Source organism: Dermacentor albipictus, chromosome 1 (genome assembly GCF_038994185.2).
Source record: "Dermacentor albipictus isolate Rhodes 1998 colony chromosome 1, USDA_Dalb.pri_finalv2, whole genome shotgun sequence".
NCBI classification, from domain to species: Eukaryota; Metazoa; Arthropoda; class Arachnida; order Ixodida; family Ixodidae; genus Dermacentor; species Dermacentor albipictus.
In genome coordinates this window covers 464,088,970-464,106,669 of record NC_091821.1, presented here as the reverse complement: position 1 = coordinate 464,106,669, position 17,700 = coordinate 464,088,970, and the positions used below count along the sequence as shown (strand labels likewise).

The 17,700-nt window shown below is 45.0% G+C and overlaps 1 protein-coding gene and 1 long non-coding RNA gene across 5 annotated transcripts in view; one reads left to right on the top strand and one right to left on the bottom strand.

The window, feature by feature from the left end:
- Positions 1-17,700, bottom strand: part of LOC135905598 (scoloptoxin SSD14-like) — a 153,369-nt gene that overhangs the window by 36,752 nt on the left and 98,917 nt on the right. For all 4 annotated transcript variants that reach the window (XR_010565419.2, XM_065436547.2, XM_065436550.2 and 1 more), the window contains exons 8-9: positions 7,416-7,620; positions 6,341-6,419 (exon numbers count right to left, since the gene is read on the bottom strand). Coding sequence is in view for 3 of the 4 variants with exons in the window: in XM_065436547.2 (XP_065292619.2) it covers positions 6,341-6,419; positions 7,416-7,620 (284 nt within the window). In the remaining variant the exon portion in view is untranslated. The remainder of the gene's footprint in view (positions 1-6,340; positions 6,420-7,415; positions 7,621-17,700) is intronic.
- On the top strand, positions 10,495-13,150 carry LOC139054805 (uncharacterized). Its single transcript, XR_011511518.1, has 3 exons — positions 10,495-11,044; positions 11,883-12,021; positions 13,020-13,150. It is a non-coding gene; the product is annotated as an uncharacterized lncRNA (long non-coding RNA).

The following is a 17,700-nucleotide window of genomic DNA, read 5'->3' as shown; positions in this document are numbered from 1 at the left end:
CTGGCAGAGTGGGCTTGTCGTCCCTGGTAACTCACTGCATCGATGTATCTGATGTGCGGGTTTGCTCCGTGCGATTTGTTTAAAGCCCGCACTCTTGGTAACCGCCGGTCTTCGTGGTAGATAGGGTGAACATTTCGCAGCATGGGGGTCACGATGATATATTCGCGGAGGTTTTCCGGGATTCTCTCCTTGATATCTGTTGGTCCTAAGCGTTCTCTCTATATCCCAGCTTTTTGAGGGTTGCATGCCCTGTTTGCGTAAGTCTTAAGCGCTCCATTTGATTGACCGTCTGTTGGCTTCGCGGTGTATCAGGTATGCCAATTGAGTAACAAAAGTGTCGGTAGTGTTGTGGCCCCTGAGTCGTCTTTCGGGATGAGTCGTCTTCGGTCAAGAATGGCGAAGAAGTCGACTTGAGGGGTAGGGACACCGCTGAGAATGTTTTCCGGATGTGGAATTTCATTTATTGGGTGTGTTCCTCGAGTTTGGGCTTTAAGCACCACGAGTTGACATTCTTCTGGCGCTCACATGAGTCCGCACTTTTTGAAGCATGTAAGTGATGGTGATGTCTGCGGCATCCTGGAGGGCGTCTTGTTGATGTCATGCGGAGCTGGTTCGAATCCAGATTGTTATATTGCCGGCATACGGACAGTACGGCATGCTGTGGACTTTATCAAAAACCTGCGAGAGTTTCAGCATAGTGATATTAAACAAGAGGGGCGATATAACTGAGCCTTGCGGGTACCTTCTTCCGCTACCAGAAATTTTGTTGTCTTGACGTTTTTCCAGCTGACGGTGGCCGTGCTGTTCCTCAAGAATGCTTGGACATAGTTGTATGTTCGTTCCACACAATCTGTGTACTCTAGGTTCCAGGGAATTGTAGCGTGTGAGACATTGTCAAATGCCCCCTTATAGGGTCCCTAAACCACCCCTGGGGCTCGGTGAAATAACCTAAGCCGCGGGTAGCATACGCTGCTGTCAACATCTCAGCCAAGTTTTGCTGTCGTACGCGGTGCGTGGAGCTCGCTAGCGGATCGCGAAGTCACCTTTCTCTCAAACGCTCTCTTTCCAAAAGAAAGTCCTGCCCTCCTTTTCTTCTGGACGCTTTATTTCGTCATCGGATACGTTATTTAGTCATTCCCTTAGACGGCTGCTATTGGCCGATAACTAACATCATAGTGCAGTAGGCTACATGGCGTAGATACCACGGCCGCCACGGGGTGCCGCCACGAGTCCACTGGCTATGTGCACTGCGGCTCACTGCGGACAACCACCTATGGTTCATGTTGAGCGCGTCGTAGGAACCAAAGGCGGAAGTTGTGGCGTGTACGTTAACATCCAAAATGAAATTTGAACTGTGCGCCACGGTGAGATTCAGAAGGTGGAACATTATAGGCACGCCCCCTGGGCCGTAGTCTTCACAGTGCAAGGCATTGAAGAAGCAGCTTGAGCACAGCGGATGCCGTGTTTGATGGCCAATAACACCGCTTCTGCTTAATGCATTCAAGTACTTTTTTGCGGCAAAGCATTTCTAAAATAGCCTAATTTCATTTCAAATGCCACACTCTCCACTTCGATAAAGAGTGGTTCAGGGCCCCTTTAACATCAGTTGCAAGGATGGCGCTCTTGCTGTGCTTGTCAAAGCAGTCGATGGGCCTTCATTGAGTTGGAGGAAGATGTCTCTAGTGGACAGGTGTTGGCGGCAGCAGTAGAGTGTACTGCAGAAGTGCGCTTAGCACAGAGTAGCAGTAACGAAATGTATTCTTTGCTGCTGGTGTAAATTTTTCGCAGGAGTGTAATTGTTAACACGTTGTTTTTGCGAACGTTTACAATGTTTCATACTTGATTCGAGCAATATTAGCGTTTTGTTGGGCTGGTTAAGCTGTCCGCCAATTGGTGGCTGGACCGCATAGACCCATTAGGCCGCCCACGTACGTCTACGCTAAAGTTCCTTCATCAGCTTGAGTTTATGCCTACACGCATCCATCGAAATGTCTAGCTCGCCTGTGGTTACCGCAATACCAGACACGTTCGGCGCTGTGACAGAATGTTGTCAACGCACGCTGCTTCGATAGCTCTCGCTTGGGGTCGACTGCCGAGCAGTGGCGGAGAGTTTGGAGAGGCTTCACGCGCTCGCTCCTAGAGAAACCAAAGTCGTCGACACGACGTGCCATTATGACACCCCGATCAATCGGCAAACTAATCTAAAAACGTTGCACTCGGCGAACTAGTTAAGGAGAAAATGCATGACAATGGAGGAGGGTAACTTGCAATCGTCCATCGCTTATGAGACGCTTCACACAAATTGTGCTGCGAATGATTCACTTTATCTGTACCCTACGCGTCTACAAAATTTGTGCGAGCTGTTTCAGGGGCACTTTAATCTTCCAAGTGCTTCGTTGGACGGTGCAGTACCATGTGCATGTAGACAACCCCTGCGCATGAGGTGAGGGATAGAGGGCCCACGTTCCCGAGCCCTGGCGGTTTGTTGGGCTTGAGAATCATGAACACATCGGCGTGTTTCCACAGTTCTGGTACACACTGCAACTTCCGCCCTGGAAGTTTCACGAATCTAGCTGTTCTATCTCTAACTGACTACATAAAAGAATGTATCGATTCGGGAAATTTAGTTGGATCTGTATTTTTAGACTTCAGTTAAACTTGTGACACGGTTAGCCATTAAGTACTGTTTAATAAACTTGACTCTTATTGTATCACTGGTCCTGCGCTAACATTCTTAAAAAATTACTTGACCAGCCGCACAGAGTACATGCACCACAGGGATCAGTTCTGGGCCCTTTGCTTTTCCCTCTATATATTAATGATCTTCCGGATTCTCTTAACTCCACCAACTACGTTCATTGGATTTTATACGCAGATGACACAAGCATATCTTCATCTGACAAATCTGTTGCTACTCTTACTTCTAAGTTAAATACTGCATTAAATAACATTATAAAATGATGTAGCAACAATTACTTAGTTCGTAATCCTCTAAAAACTAAATTTATGTTATTCAAGAGTGCTCAAAGGGCTTCAACTTCTATTCCTGAAGTAAAGCTTGGAATTCATTCAGTTCCCGTTAGCACCGATGTCACATTTCTTGGCATACATCTTGACCATAACCTTACATTTCGCTCTCACTTTCAACATCTCAAGCACAAGACTGCGTTTGGTATACGTGCATTAATAAAAGCTCGCCCTTTTTTTCTCGTGAGGCTATGCTAGCGTTGGATTATGCGTTCATTCATAGTCACATTAATTACGCCATTTTTTCATGGGGCAACACGTACGCTTGTCATTTATCAATTCAGCATATCCAAAATTAGTCAGTAAGCATTATCACTTCTAGCTCCATGTAATCCAATGTCTCTTTGTTACTTCGCAAGTATAATATCTTGCCTATTAATAATTTGTTCCAGTTTAGCACACTCGTCTTACTCCGCATGTTGCTTCATAATAACCTTACGTTTACGTTCATGCAGTTTGCCTTTCGCAGAGCAAATATGTAATCAGATTTGCGGCTAACAACAATTCCTCGTTACCCATGGTTCATACCAATTACAGCAAAAAAACAACTTTCTTCGCTAGAATTTCACTTTGGAATGAATTAACATCAACTATAAAATCCTGTACTTCTTTTGAAATCTTTAAAAATCACATTAAGCGTCATTTCCTGCGATAAGTTAACTATGATCTGGCGGTGTACCTTTGACTCTCCACTGACATGTCACTTCTTGTATTTCATCCATGCTTCTTTCCGACTTTTTTTATAATGTGCTTTTTCGTGTTTGATTGTAAAGGACGTGTCTAATGATGTATTTGATCTGTAGATGTTGTTTATATTAACGCTAATTTGCTGACTATTGATATCACCATCAATGTTGTTATTATTAACCTAGGGTCCCACCACAGTTCTTTCACTTTGGGACCCTCGTTTGTATATTTGTCATGTTGTAATTACTTCTTTTTTTCGTTGCAACCAATACCTCTGAAATCTGAAATCCGCTGTCTCTCAGACATAGCTTATATGCTCGAGAAGGTACGTCGTCGGCTGTTAGTTTAGTTTGCGTAAGATTTTGTTGTTTTTGCTCCTTGCCGGGAGTGGTGTCCCGGGCGAGTTTTCCCAGGGCCACTTGTTACGCCTGCGTGAAAGGCTGATCAGCGCTCCCTAAGTATCCAGGGAGGCTGGTTTGGTGTGGTGTTGACGAAGTGCTGTTCGTGAATGTCTGCTCAATCTCAATCATGGCTTCTTCTTGCTCCGTTCCATCGTAGCTCTGTCTTATTCTAGCAAGGTACTTGCCACGTTTGTATTTGGATTGTGTGGTGTCGAAGAAAGACTTGACAATGCTCCAAGTTTTACGTGAAGTGAGAGTAGCTAGGAGACACTCGGGGGCAGCATTGGTTCCAATTTTGCCTTCCGAAGTGTTCGGCATATTCTTCGGCTTGCTGATGATCTTGGCAACGCGCTTCCTTATCGCTATGGTCGCTTAGCGCAAGCAAGAAAGGACGGAAGGAGACAAGATCAGCCAATGCGGCTTATTACGGAGTCGAGATTTTAACCGCATTTCTCAAAGTTCTCAAAAAGTTCTTATAGAAGAAATGTAATGCAGAATTACATGTCTCTGGGTCAACCGGTTCGTGTTGCTCAGTAGATCATAAAACATTAGGGTTAAGGATAGCGTAAAGAACTGAAAACCTCAAATTTTAAGATGTATAAAAGTTCAAGCACTTTAAACACTCAGAAGTTGCATACCGAAATGTAAAGGTGTGCGAATGAACCTAACAGCTTGCACTATACGAAAAAAAGAAGAAGAGAAAGTAAACAATCTTTAGAGCAACACATTTTGACAGATACCAGTTTACCGTGTAGGGAGCCGAAGAAAAAAACCAGCTTGATCCCTACGCCCCATAGGCTCGTGTCTCTATGCAAGGTACGCACGAAAGGTGAAAAAAAATGCATCTGACATGCGCAAAAGAAAATATAAAAACGTGTATGTGCCATGCGCGGAAAAGGTTATGCATGCGATCCCGCGCCCATGCCGCACTAATTACATAGATTAAATAGATAGGTGCATAAAAGATAATCTTCGCGACCATGACAACAATGTACATAGAAGAGTTCAAGGGCTCTTAGGGATGCAGTGCCAGGACTGTGATTGTAACAGGTTTTCAAAGACCGCACATTCATCGCCAAGCACCCCAACTAGATGACAAAAGAAATTGTTGAGGTGACAGAGATTAATCGCTACAGGAATTCTTTGCCTCGGTGCAGCTTCGATAGGGTTGTCACGGAATTAATTATGGCAAAATCTAGAGCTAAAAAAGTATTTATAGGCACGCGTTGCACCTGAAAAAATAGCGCAACCCGCGCGTACCGCACGTATCACCGCTTTAATACCTTCCACGTCTGTTTGATGATTCCTTTTTGCTCTCTTGTTTCTGTGCTTTTCCTTACCGGAAGCACGTCATACATCGTCAACGCATGAAAGTGCGCCCTTTTCATCATTAAATTTCAGTTGAAAGTTCGCACTTGTGTTTGTCAAGCCTCCCGTCTTCCTTCTCTAGTTTATGCGCACATGCCTAACATCACGGAATGCTAAAAAACGTCGCCAGAGGTCATACACGGATATTATTGGCTTCTGTGGTGCTACAGATGTGCCAGAGGGACAATGGGGCTCCGCCAAAATTTTTAGACTAAACGCTTTCTTCGATTAACACTGCGAGGGACGTTTTGAGGAATCATTGGAGAAGCGCCGCTATATAGGAGAATAACTCTCAAATCAGATGGAGTCACGGCATCCGCAAATAAAGCGAGTTATGAACGGAAAAGTTAGCACGGGGGACAAATCTACGGCAAAGGGCTTTCTCAAGACCAGTGGCTAGGATGTTGCGCTCCTGAGCACGAAGTGTTGCGAGTGTGATTACAATCACGGCGGCCGCGTTTCGCCGGCGTGGAATGCAAACAAAAAAAAGCGCTCCTACACGTACATTTCGGTGGACGTTATAGAAATCCATACCGTGAAAATTAACCCGTAGTCCCCCCTTCACCCCCCCTACTGCGAGCCTCATAATCAGATGGCGGTTTTGGCATGCAGAACTTCAGAATTTCTTTTAGCTCTGTCAAGGTCACCCGAAGCAAAATAGAGCCATGCAGGTATGGGACAATGCCGTTGGACGGTCCGACCTAGTCCCGGAATTTCATTATAGCGCTGTCAGTTAAAGGAAAGGATGAAGCAGAACTCACCCCAAAAAATGGAGCCGGGAAGATAACGAATGCGCTCAACCACGCTGCAATAAAAAAGAAAAAGAAAGGTATTCCAGTGATACTCCCCAGACCTACCGCTGCGACGCTTGGTTCCTTTTTTTCATCTCCAAGGAGGGCTCTCTTAGCGTATGCGAACTTAAGAGCCTCGATGAACCTGCGGATCAGAAACTGAATTATTTTATCACCGAGATACTGACACACTTAGTTTTTTAGAAGTGTTCCAGTGTTCCACGATCGCAGCACTTGATCTGCTTGCGGTTAGCTATAATTAATTCTGTTCTCGCTACAGGACAGAAAGCGGTAACACCTTCAGCACAATTTTAAAACAGTGCTAATGTGCAAAAACACTGTGTTTTGTAACTTAGTACGGTTATTATTTATTCTTAATAACCCTAAACACCCTTTTCAAAGAGCGTATTCAGAGACGTCGGAACAAAGAGGGGTGCTATACGGTTGACCGAAGTTTGCGGACATAAGAAGAAAGCGAAGCAACTGTGTTTTTTAACCAGGGGTGAATTTTTCGGTTCTTGAGTAAGTGCACCGAATTTGGACGTTTGTCACTTAATGACGATGTATGGATCTGGAGTATCTGTTACACTGATGTTCCTTCCCCAATTCATTTACGTGGCACTTACCTGCCTGTTCCTTTCCAAGTATTTCATATCAATGTGCGCCATTGGCTCTGTGTATAGGCTGTGTTGGAGCTCGATGTTTATTGTGAACGTGCTTAAACCGTGCATATACACTTGTTCACTTTCTAGCACCGAGTACTTGAAACAATATAGTTTTGGTTGACAAACATTCATACAAGTAAGACTCCGGAAATAATTGAATAATAACTACAGCATGACATGGTATATTATATGGCGACTAATTAGGATGTAGTTTGTGGGGTATGCGGTGTTTATACAGGAAAAAGACAAACATTTACTCATGGATTGCAATTTTTATAATTTCAGGGAATTTGAATCGGAGCAAGCTTCGCATTATTCATGAGGCTCTTCTAAATTGTAACTCCTTCTAACCGTGATGTTTTGTGACTATGCATGATTAGTGTTTATTTTATGAAGCAGAAAGCGATGCCGTGAAATGTGCTCGTTAATGCGAGGTGACTGATGCTGGTTTTCAGAATCTGCGGTGCTCAACAAACCTGTGGTAGTTCAGAGAGTCATCGTTGAGGGCGTCATCTGGTCCTTCTCTGATCTCATCCACAATGCCCAACATGTAGGCAAGTACCGGACCGCTAGCCGGTGGTCGGACCGAGTACATTGTGCGGCCATCTCTGAACTTCCTCTCGACTGGCGTCTCCCAGCGGACGTTGTATTCCTCAAGGTCTTGCTTCGTTATTATGCCATCTGAAATCAACGAGTCAACGTCATTGCCTATTTCAAATATCCGTATCATATTTAGACGATGCAATGTTTAAGGAATGATTAAAGCCACATGCTGTGTGGGTTTTGTTTATTTTACATTTGTGTGTGTGACTTTCGCGGCAATCATGTCACCCCGCAACAAGAAACTAGGCCAAAAGCAACTTCTGTTAAATCAAAGTTTTTGTTTTTGGTTATCACTATAGTACTATGCATAACAAATACGTCGGCTTATGGAGGGCGGGCGGGAGTGGCGCGTGAGCTATATAAAAGCTCCAAAGGAAAGGAGTTCTTGCTGGCAGTAAAGACACGTTCCCAATTGTCAAAACGTTGACTGCAATGTGACTTCCCTTGTACGGTTACTCCAGATATATTCTTCGCAGTTTGAGTTCTATGACAGAGCCTTTACGCGCGGCCCATCACGTGCTAGTGGTCATTGCCATTCACCTGCTTTAAGCGCGCCAGATTCTGAGCGTAAGATTAGACGTATTCAATAAGTGTGCTAAATTGGATAACGAGGTAAAGGATATACATGCACTCATTTGCCCCTGCAATGCATTTCGGTGAGCAAGCATGACAGACCATTTCGAATATGCGAACTTGGTGTTCGACCTAAAGCACACCGACAACCTTGGAGTGACAAGTGTCATGCTTGTTACGTGCTAAATGTCTGAGGTTGTGTATGGTGTTAACAAGATGAAACGCATTCGTAATGACAAGTGGAAACTAATACCCTTTAGTGACCTGCATGTGATCCGCTCGCTGCGTCTGAGTACTACGACACCAATCACATTACTTTTGTCTTAATTCCGTGGACAATGTATAATTTTCGACATGCCAATATGTGCTTTCTGCAAAAGCCGTAGGTTATCGAATCTGTCTGCTCTGAAAGGAACGCTTGTGTATCCGTCTTAGTGTGACGACGCCGCGTACGCAGGCGCAGTTTTTTTCCCGTGGTTCCTAACTGTGGATAGGATTGCAAATGTAAAACAAAATTCACCGAGGAATACGATACTCCCTAATGCAAAATTTGAGGGCAGCTCTATACGTGCTTTCATTTCGCGATATACTGAGGCAAAAAATTGGAGAGAAAGTTGCAGCAGAGTCGGTGATGGTCGAAAATTTGATCTGTGGGTCAAGCGCGTCGGCTTTTATACATAACTCGTCGAACATTCCAGTGCAATCGTTGGTACCGCGTGGTTTCCAGAAAGTACTACACAGTTCTTGTTGTCCATAGAATCAGATTACAAAACAATCGCAATCCATGACAATTGAAATAAGCGCGAACGAGACCAAACCAAGTAAACCAAGCAAGCGGGAGCGAAAGCTGACGCGAGCAGACGATATTACGAAACGAGCGGTCCGGCTGTCCGGCTGACGCCGCATAAGAGTACGCATCGAGTGGTCGGGCGGACTCACATGACACCAGTTTCCCACGCGTACGTCACTGAGGGTTGGGGGGGGGGGTTGCTTTCCACCATTCACGGCTCGCGTTTTTCACCTCCCGCTACGCGTTCGCTCTTTCATCTTTCGCTGTCCTCGTTCCCTCGGTTACGCCGCCAACGCTTGCTGCAGGAACGCGCACCTAAATGCCCCAAACACTGGCACGCGCTGGAAAGTTTCGGCGCGCGCCGAAGGGTCAAATGCGTCAAAGCGTCGGTCGCAAACGCGGTGAAGCGGAACGTCGCGCAGCGATTATGTCTACTGCCGATGCTAGAAGTTTGCCGACGCGCGGCGAAGCTGCGCCGGCATGCACCAATGAGAGGCTGCGACGCCTCGCAGGCGTCAACAAATCGGAGGCTGCGGAGTCTCCGGCGGCCTAAGCCTGTAAGTGCCGACCGTGGGAAGACGCCGGCACCAACGATCGTCCGTGTTTTTTGGACGCACGACGCGCGCGACAGTGTTCCTGAAAGACAGTGTTGTAATAGTAGGCCGATAACGACACGACCGACCGACCGACGACCGTGGGTTGTGGCAGTGCGACGTGGATCCGAAGCGACTTCGTACGACGCCGACTAATCCAACCGGGCTCGGTACGATCGTCTGCTAAAACAGCCAACCGAATCACGATTGCCGCAACGTCTGTGCTTGTTGTATATGCATTTTGTTGTGCTCAAAAGGAATGGAAACACGTTTACGAGCTCGGAAGTCTGGATAATCAACACTCGCAACGATGTTGTTTACGTTACGCGTAGGCCTAGCGCGTCCATCGAGCTCGTAACTGGTGAGTGAACGAACTCACCTGAGAAACTCTGTCGAAGGAAATGAATTTTCATGTCCGTTTGGTGCTGCAGTGATTTAAAATATCGCACTCTTGACTTCGTGTGATCTGTGGTGTGGTGAATGAACCGTGTGGAAGTTGGTTTGGTCAACCGCGGCGTGTTTCGTGTGGTGTCGGTTGACTCAAGTTTAACGGGCAAGCTCTGCGCTGTTTCGTGGTAAAGATAACTTCCGAAAGCGAAATACACTAGTAGCCGAACTATTGGAAGCACTTACATAATCAGCCGTGCCGCCTGTTTCAGCTGGCACTACGCTCTTCTATTCGGCATGTGAATCCAGGGGCCGTATTCTGTAGCGGTTCCTTTGGGAACCGGTTCCTTTCGGCTGTTGCCATTGGTCGGCGCTTCGATGTCGTCATCCCTGGTGGGCGGGACGACAAATTTTGATGACGTCACACAGGTTGCCAATCTTCTGGAAAGGAACCGGTTCCCTGCTAGGAGCGGAACCGCGGAGAAGTGGTTCGTTTGAGAGTCGCGCGCGGAGGCGAGCATGATGTCGAGGGTTGCTAGAGCAACCGCGGCTGCCGGCTAATCTCGCGCCAGCTGACAAGCCGGCACCCAGACGAGACGAGACAGAGACGGCAATGGCGGCTCCCTTGGTTGTGCTGCTGGCGAGTGCCGAAAGACAACGACGCGACGAGAGGCAACGACGCGACGCGTTCGGCATGGCCGAAGAAGAGTTTCGAAGGCATTTTAGTCTCTCCAAAGACATAGTGCGACGTCTTTGCGATGAGCTGGAAGGACATCTCGGACCTCAAAGATTGCGTGGTGTCGACACTACGATGAAAGTGCTGTGCGCGCTGCGGTTTTTTGCCACCGGGAGCTTTCAACAGTGCGTCGGGAATGAAGAAGCGATTGCACTGTCGTAGCCTTCGGTCAGCCGGATCATTACAGCCGTCGCCAAGGCCATTACGGTTGTGGGCAAGGAAAAAGGATGGGTTAGATTCCCATCCACGGCGCAACAGAAAGCCGCCGTCAAGGAAGGCTTTCTTAGCCGCGGAAAAATTCCAGGAGTTCTAGGATGTGTGGACGGGAGTCTGATAGCCATCGTTCGCCCTAAGAAGCTCGGCCCCGGCGAAACGGAATCGTACTGGAGCCGTAAAGGGTATTACACCCTCAACTGCATGGTCGTGAGTATTGTTCATTGACAAATATTTTCGATATGTGTTTGCGCGAGTGCACGTTGTAAAAAACTTCGTTTCGCTATTTTTCATCAATTGCCGGCAATACTTGCGTTCCTATTAGAGAAAGTAGCGTTTGTGTTGTATGTGTAATGACGACTTTGATCTTTGCATAGAACACGGCCGCACTTTTTCAGTGCTCTCCAATCACAGTTGAATAGCCTTTTCGATGCTACAATGTAAACACATTACGCGCGACTTAAACCGGAATAGACGCCGTAGCAGTGAAGGGAGTCTTCGTCTGCGAGCGATCCTAACAGAAGACGAGCCCTTGTGATTCTTATTCGACGTAAAACTAAAGCATTGTGGCCAACAGACTGTAAACGCGAAAAGGAGCATCCCATCAATGAAAATGGTGTGAGGGAGAATGAGAATGTGTGGACACCCATTTGCTCTAGCTGTCAATACGGCACATGCTGTTTCCGCGTTCTTTCGCTTGTAATAGGCCCTTTGTCTGAAAAAAAAAAACATAGGTTCACTCTTTAGCAGAATCTTATACAATATGGACGGAAGAAACCAAAGGAATTATTTTGCGCATTGTGTTGTTACCGCACGCCATACATGAGCATGTGAACACATGCCAACATTGCATTTGTAGGTTAAGATGACACTGTTATCATGCTGATCATTAGTTCAACTGCCTACTGCGTATGTTGATATCTCCTTTTCTGTAATTGTGTTCACTGACTGAACAGTAACTGTTTGGCAAGTAGTGTTGTAAGCAAAAGGTTGTGCCACATATTTGTTGCAGTGGCACTGACACCTTCTCTTTGCTTTCCCTTATGAGGTGTGCGACGCGAAGCTGAATATCCTGGAAATTGACCCACGGTTTCCGGGATCGTGCCACGATTCATTCGTCTGGAGGCATTCTACATTTCGCCGCCGCCTCACTCGTGGCCTGTTACTTCATGGAGAAGTCTTGCTTGGTAAGTGCACCTGAAGTAGCAGTGCTTCTTCTACATGTAAAACATACACAGTCAAATAGTTTTGCATCCTAGCAAACTTTAAGAAAGCGTGATTTGCTAGAAATGTGTTGTGAATGCAGCGGTACCTAATGAACCTGCGGCGACTATCGAGAGAAACAAGTCTCTCTTAAAAGGCAGATATTTGTACCAGCATGTATACAACAGCTGACATGTTATGCTGTTTATTTATTAATTTCAATACACTGAATGCCAAGTGGAGCGCTACAGGCAGGGGTGGAATTCTACAGAACACGTCGAAATGGCAGTTTTCAAGTATGGTGGAAAAGGGTTGGTGACAACGGACTCGGGGACCTGGTCCCTGGTCACTGTCCTTGGAACAAAGGAATAAGCGTGTGCGTGAAACTTTCGGCATCGACGTTAGTGATCGGTGTAGTATATATTGTAGAATGGTGCAAGTTGCGCTATTTTGCTTTGTGTCGCAATGTGTGTGATTTTTTTTCTTGCAGCGACATGTGGTGCTGGAGTGATTAGAAAGGATCAAACGGGTAGCTCGATTTTGGGTACCTTCATGAGAAGAGGTACGAAAGGTAGAGCAAAGATCCCAGATACTGGCAGCATATTCGAGAGTAGACATTAGAAGTGTTTTATAAAATAACACTTCTGAAGAGAGAAGAGCTAATAAGTTTTAGTGGAAGATGTACATTTAGGGAGGGGCAAATGGGATGAACGGAGCAGAAAACCATGAGTATGAAATAAATATTACATGTCCAACTTAACCCGAGATAGACATTTGCAGCCAAGACAACAGGTGAAATAGGGCTTTTCTTTAAAATGAGTTGAACTTTCTTTACAACTTTCCGGGAAGGTCAATGTTTGATAGATATTGCAACAATAAATCCAAGACCCGCTCCTGTTGTAAAAGGGCCCTGGCGTAGACTGTGTTCTTGCATTGCGCCTTAATGTATCCATTTCGTTCACTAACATGCAACACTTTACAGGGGACTCTGGGTACCGGCTAGCGCCATGGATCATGACTCCTGTGCCTGGTCACCCAAATCGCCTCACGGCAGAGGGGCGCTATAATGAGGCACATGCATCAATGCGAAATGCCGTTGAGCGGTGCATAGGAGTCGTCAAGAGCCGCTTCCGATGCCTGCAGATGTATCGGGTGCTCCACTACTCGCATCAGAAAGCAGCCACTATTGTTGCAGCTTGTGCAGCGCTGCATAACCTCTGCCTTGCAGCAGGCGTGCCTCTGCCAGACGACCCAGATGATGACGGTGCACATGACGACAGCGCACAGCGGCCAGCCCAGGCGCACCCTGTACAGCCTTCTCGAGCTTTGTTTCAATGAGGCCGTGCGGTGCGCGAATCCATAGTTGGTGTGTTTCGGCTGCCCAGAAATTTGCGCATTGCCTACCTGCAAAGTGTGCGCCGGCACATTCGTTGGCAAATGAGGCGGAGACATGTGCTGGTGGAACATGTTTTATTTTTCTTTTCATTAAGTAAATAGGCCGTGCACTTCAACATAACACATTGCGTGTGCTCACATGTGGCTAATCGTAGTATGCTGCATACTGCGGTAGTGAAAAGCACATGATTTGTCTATGTTGAGCATGACAGATACACATGCAGTGACAAATAGCCATGTGCCATTATGTTACTCCTTTGCTTTGTTCACTGTGCTTTTGAATACTGTCTTGCCAGGGAATTTTCTTTAAATAAAGGTTATTTCCAAGGTGAATGGCAACCAATCTTGCATAGTTGAATATTGCTTTGCGATGCCTATTTTACTGTGCAGTATGCATTGTTCCAAAGCTGAAGGTGTGTGTTCATGTGTGACACACAAGCACAGCACAAGTTGCACAGCAACTGAAATGTCGTTCAAAGCAATCTGTATAGCACATATTGAAACGTATAGCAACCAACGAGACATGCCAAGCACTTTTTGGAGCAGGATTTCTTTACATAGCAGACACTCATGCTTACTACTGCTTTGTTTAAACTCAAGAGTTGCTTCAACATTGCATTTCTTGCACGCATGATTTCACATAATGCTCGTAATTGCTGCTTAACAAGGTGCAACTACGCTATAACACAATATAAACAAAATCATGACAATGAAACATTTCTTTATTTTATTCACTGGGTACCTGCTTCGCCATTCAGGCATTACAGCAGGGAGGGTACAACTCATATAAATGAACACTCAAAATTACATTCATAAAGCATGGAAGAAATCATCATTTGAACAAATACAGACAGTGTCAGGTGGTAGAGTATTTCAATCTCTTATAGTACGAACATAGAAAGAGTAGCGGAAAGCGTCGCTTTTAACCTTCTATTGCATGGCGTCCCATATTTGGCACATACCAGTTACCATTCTTTTTCGCGTGTGTGAGATTCCCAGTTGAGAATGTGATACCATCAGAGTAAATCTCATAGTTATGCGCACTTATTATGGGCAAGTGCTGCCATCTCTTGAGCGATACGCAAAACAGAGGTGAAGTAGATTTTGGGATGCAACGTGAAACTTGGAGGGGGCAAACACGAGCAATTGTTTTTTTTTTTCTCTGAAAATTTAGACCGCAGAAGCATAGAAAAATTATTTTGGCATATTTTTTGGTCTCGTCAATTCAAGGCAGTTACTAGTTCTCTCAATTTTGCCTGCAACTACAGCAGAGAAACCGAAATCGGTGTGTGCCATATTTGGCACAGTATGAAACTGAAATACAAAATATGGTAACGTGCTGCCATCTGTTCAATAGCCTGAAGTTGCAGGTCACTCTATCACAAGATGGAATTTTGACGATCGGTACGGTAAGGGCGAATTGTCTACCAAACAGCCGCCTGAAAAGCGAAAAGGAACTGAAATGTAAAGGACGTGGTGCTTCAGAGGCACTCACAAACGCGATACATGACGTGGAGTTATCGTGTGTGCGTTGATACGATAACTGCGCAGTGACATTTCTGCCGAGCTTTGTTGGGAGAGATCCAGTCCAAAAGACTAAGCGCTGGTTTACCTCCGCCAAGGTGTTTCGCAAAATTGATTGCCCCAGTGTAGTAAAGGTCCATAACAGGCACATGGGTGGTGTTGACCTGCTGCACTCACTGTTTGGACTTTACTGCATACATATCAGAGGTCGAAGAAATGGCACTTTCGAATTTTTACGCCTATGCTAGACTTATTGGTAGTAACAGCATGGGTCTTGTACAGGAGGGTGCAGGAGCAGCTTAGGAGGAGACAAGTACTACCGCTGGCTCATTTAAAAGCAGAAATTGCAGAATGCCTTACCTCGCATAACAAGTGCCTACCCAACTAGCGACCAGGAAGTACTTCTAGTCAGGACATCGAATTCCAGGTTCAAGTCAAAAAAGCACAGGGACCAGCGGCCGCAATGCCACCCAAAGACGACCGATCTGACGAAGTCGGCCACTGGCCAGAATTTGACGAGAAGAAACAATGTAAGCGGCCACCTTGCACAAACAAGTCGTTGGTAAGATAGAGGAAGTGCAACATTCATCTGTGCCTGAACGCAGCAAACAACTGTTTCATTTCATTCCCCACATCGCACTAAAAAGGCCACCGTCCCTGAAGGTTTGTTTTCCGCCCATGGGAGCAAGAGCGCTCAGCCATCTTCATGGTGTGCCATATTTGGCACAAAGCTTTATCTTTATTATTACAGTCGTGTTTGCTCATTCAATCAATAATGAAAGCTGAAAAAATGACTTTTCATAATTCATACAATAGAGCGTCAAAAGGAATTTCACATATTTTTAATTTGTGATCTCGCCTTTGAGAAACGTGGGCGGCTGAAAATACAATTACCTGGCTATCCCCGCATTAGAGTAGTATATGTTATGAAGAAATTTTAATCTGAGGTTTCGGCGACGGTGTTCGAGAAGATGCCAATTTAATGCCTTTTTGCTTTCTGTCATGCTAAGCATCCTGTCATAATTGCCAAGGACAAACCGAACTGCCCTGTTCTGCACTTTTTCTCGTTTATCTACAAGTCCTGTAGTATATGGATCCCAACAAACACACGCATACTCTAGTGTACTGCGCACATGTGTGAAATACAGTTGCTCCCTAAGTTTCTGTGGCAAGCTACTAAAGATACGTTTCAAGAAACCTAATGCTCCGACAGCCTTGTTCCTAACATGAGTAACGTGTCTGTTCCACCTTAGATCAGCAGAAAAAAATACACCTAAGTATTTATATTCTCACACTTGTTCAAGAGTAGCATTATTTATAGTGTTACGATTGCTGTCATACGAGCGCTTCCCGGTAAAGGTGACGTGGACACTCTTTTGCTCATTCGGTGACATTTTCCATTTTTCACACCATGTGGCAATCAAATCCAAATCATATTGTAGTGCTTGTTGGTCAGATTCGCTGTTGATGACCTTATATACTATACAGTCATCTGCAAACATTCTAAATATTTATTTATTTATTTACGTGTACCTTACAGGCCTTCGAGAAGGCATAGTCATAGTGTAAGGGGGAAATACGGTAACATATTAGTATGGAATCGGGAAAGAAATAAACATCAGCATAATGAAAGGAGTGCACACAGAACATGGAAAATTAATACATTAGCAAATACAATATGTAGAGCAATAACAATAAATGGTAAACAACAACATAATAGCATAATAACATTGTAAACGTTTTTACATGTTATACTGTAGTAAGTATTGTAAAAAAATTGGGAGCGCTGAAATTTTTTAACTTGTAGAAAAAAATGCAAGTAAATTACAAAAGACATGACGTGTTTAGACGGTTGAAACGGCATATTGATTGCTTAGCAGATTGCGAAATGCAGTGTGTTTAGATTGGCATGCAATGGTATCTGGTAATGCGTTCCATAAACGGACCGCACGGGGCAAAGTTGAAAAATTAAAAGCGTTGTGTGTTGCCATAAATTCGGGTGTAGCTGAACTGATTGTTCAGTCGTTGTGACGTCGAGGATGCTTCTTTCAGGTTTGATAAGGTTAGGCCAACTGTGTGAACAAATCTGTGAAATAATAATCGTACAGAAGATGATATATTGTTCGGCAAGTCGTTAATGTAAATTAAAAAGAGAAGAGGCCCAAGTAAACTGCCTTGAGGTACACCAGAGGTGACGTCAAAGAGGCCAGAGGAAAAGTTAGCAACAACAGTGAACTGTTTGCGATTAGTAAGAAAATTACGAATCCATGATAGGGTTAGTGAGTTGAGTTTAATTGCTGAGAGCTTTGATATCGGGTGACTATGGGCTACACGATCGAATGCTTTCGAGAAATCCAAAAAGATGCAGTCAATTTGTTTATTACTGTTCATATGAAAGTGTAAGTCTGACGTGAATTCTAGTAGTTCGGTTTCGCAAGAAAATCCTTTTTGGAAACCATGCTGTAAATGATGATGTAATGCCTGAAGTGGTGCCATGAATGTGACTTCTGGGGAACCCCAGAAGTCACAGGTACGTATTCAGAGGAACATCCGTTGAGAGCCACAGACATCTGTCTTGAGCGAAGATACTTGGCAATACATGCGATAACCTTCTCATCCAATTTGTAAAGTAAAAGTTTAGCGATCAGTAGACTATGCGTAACGACGTCAAAAGCTTTTTTGAAATACAGAAATATACAATCAACAATTTGTTTCTTGTCGACTGCTGAGACTAGCTCATGAGT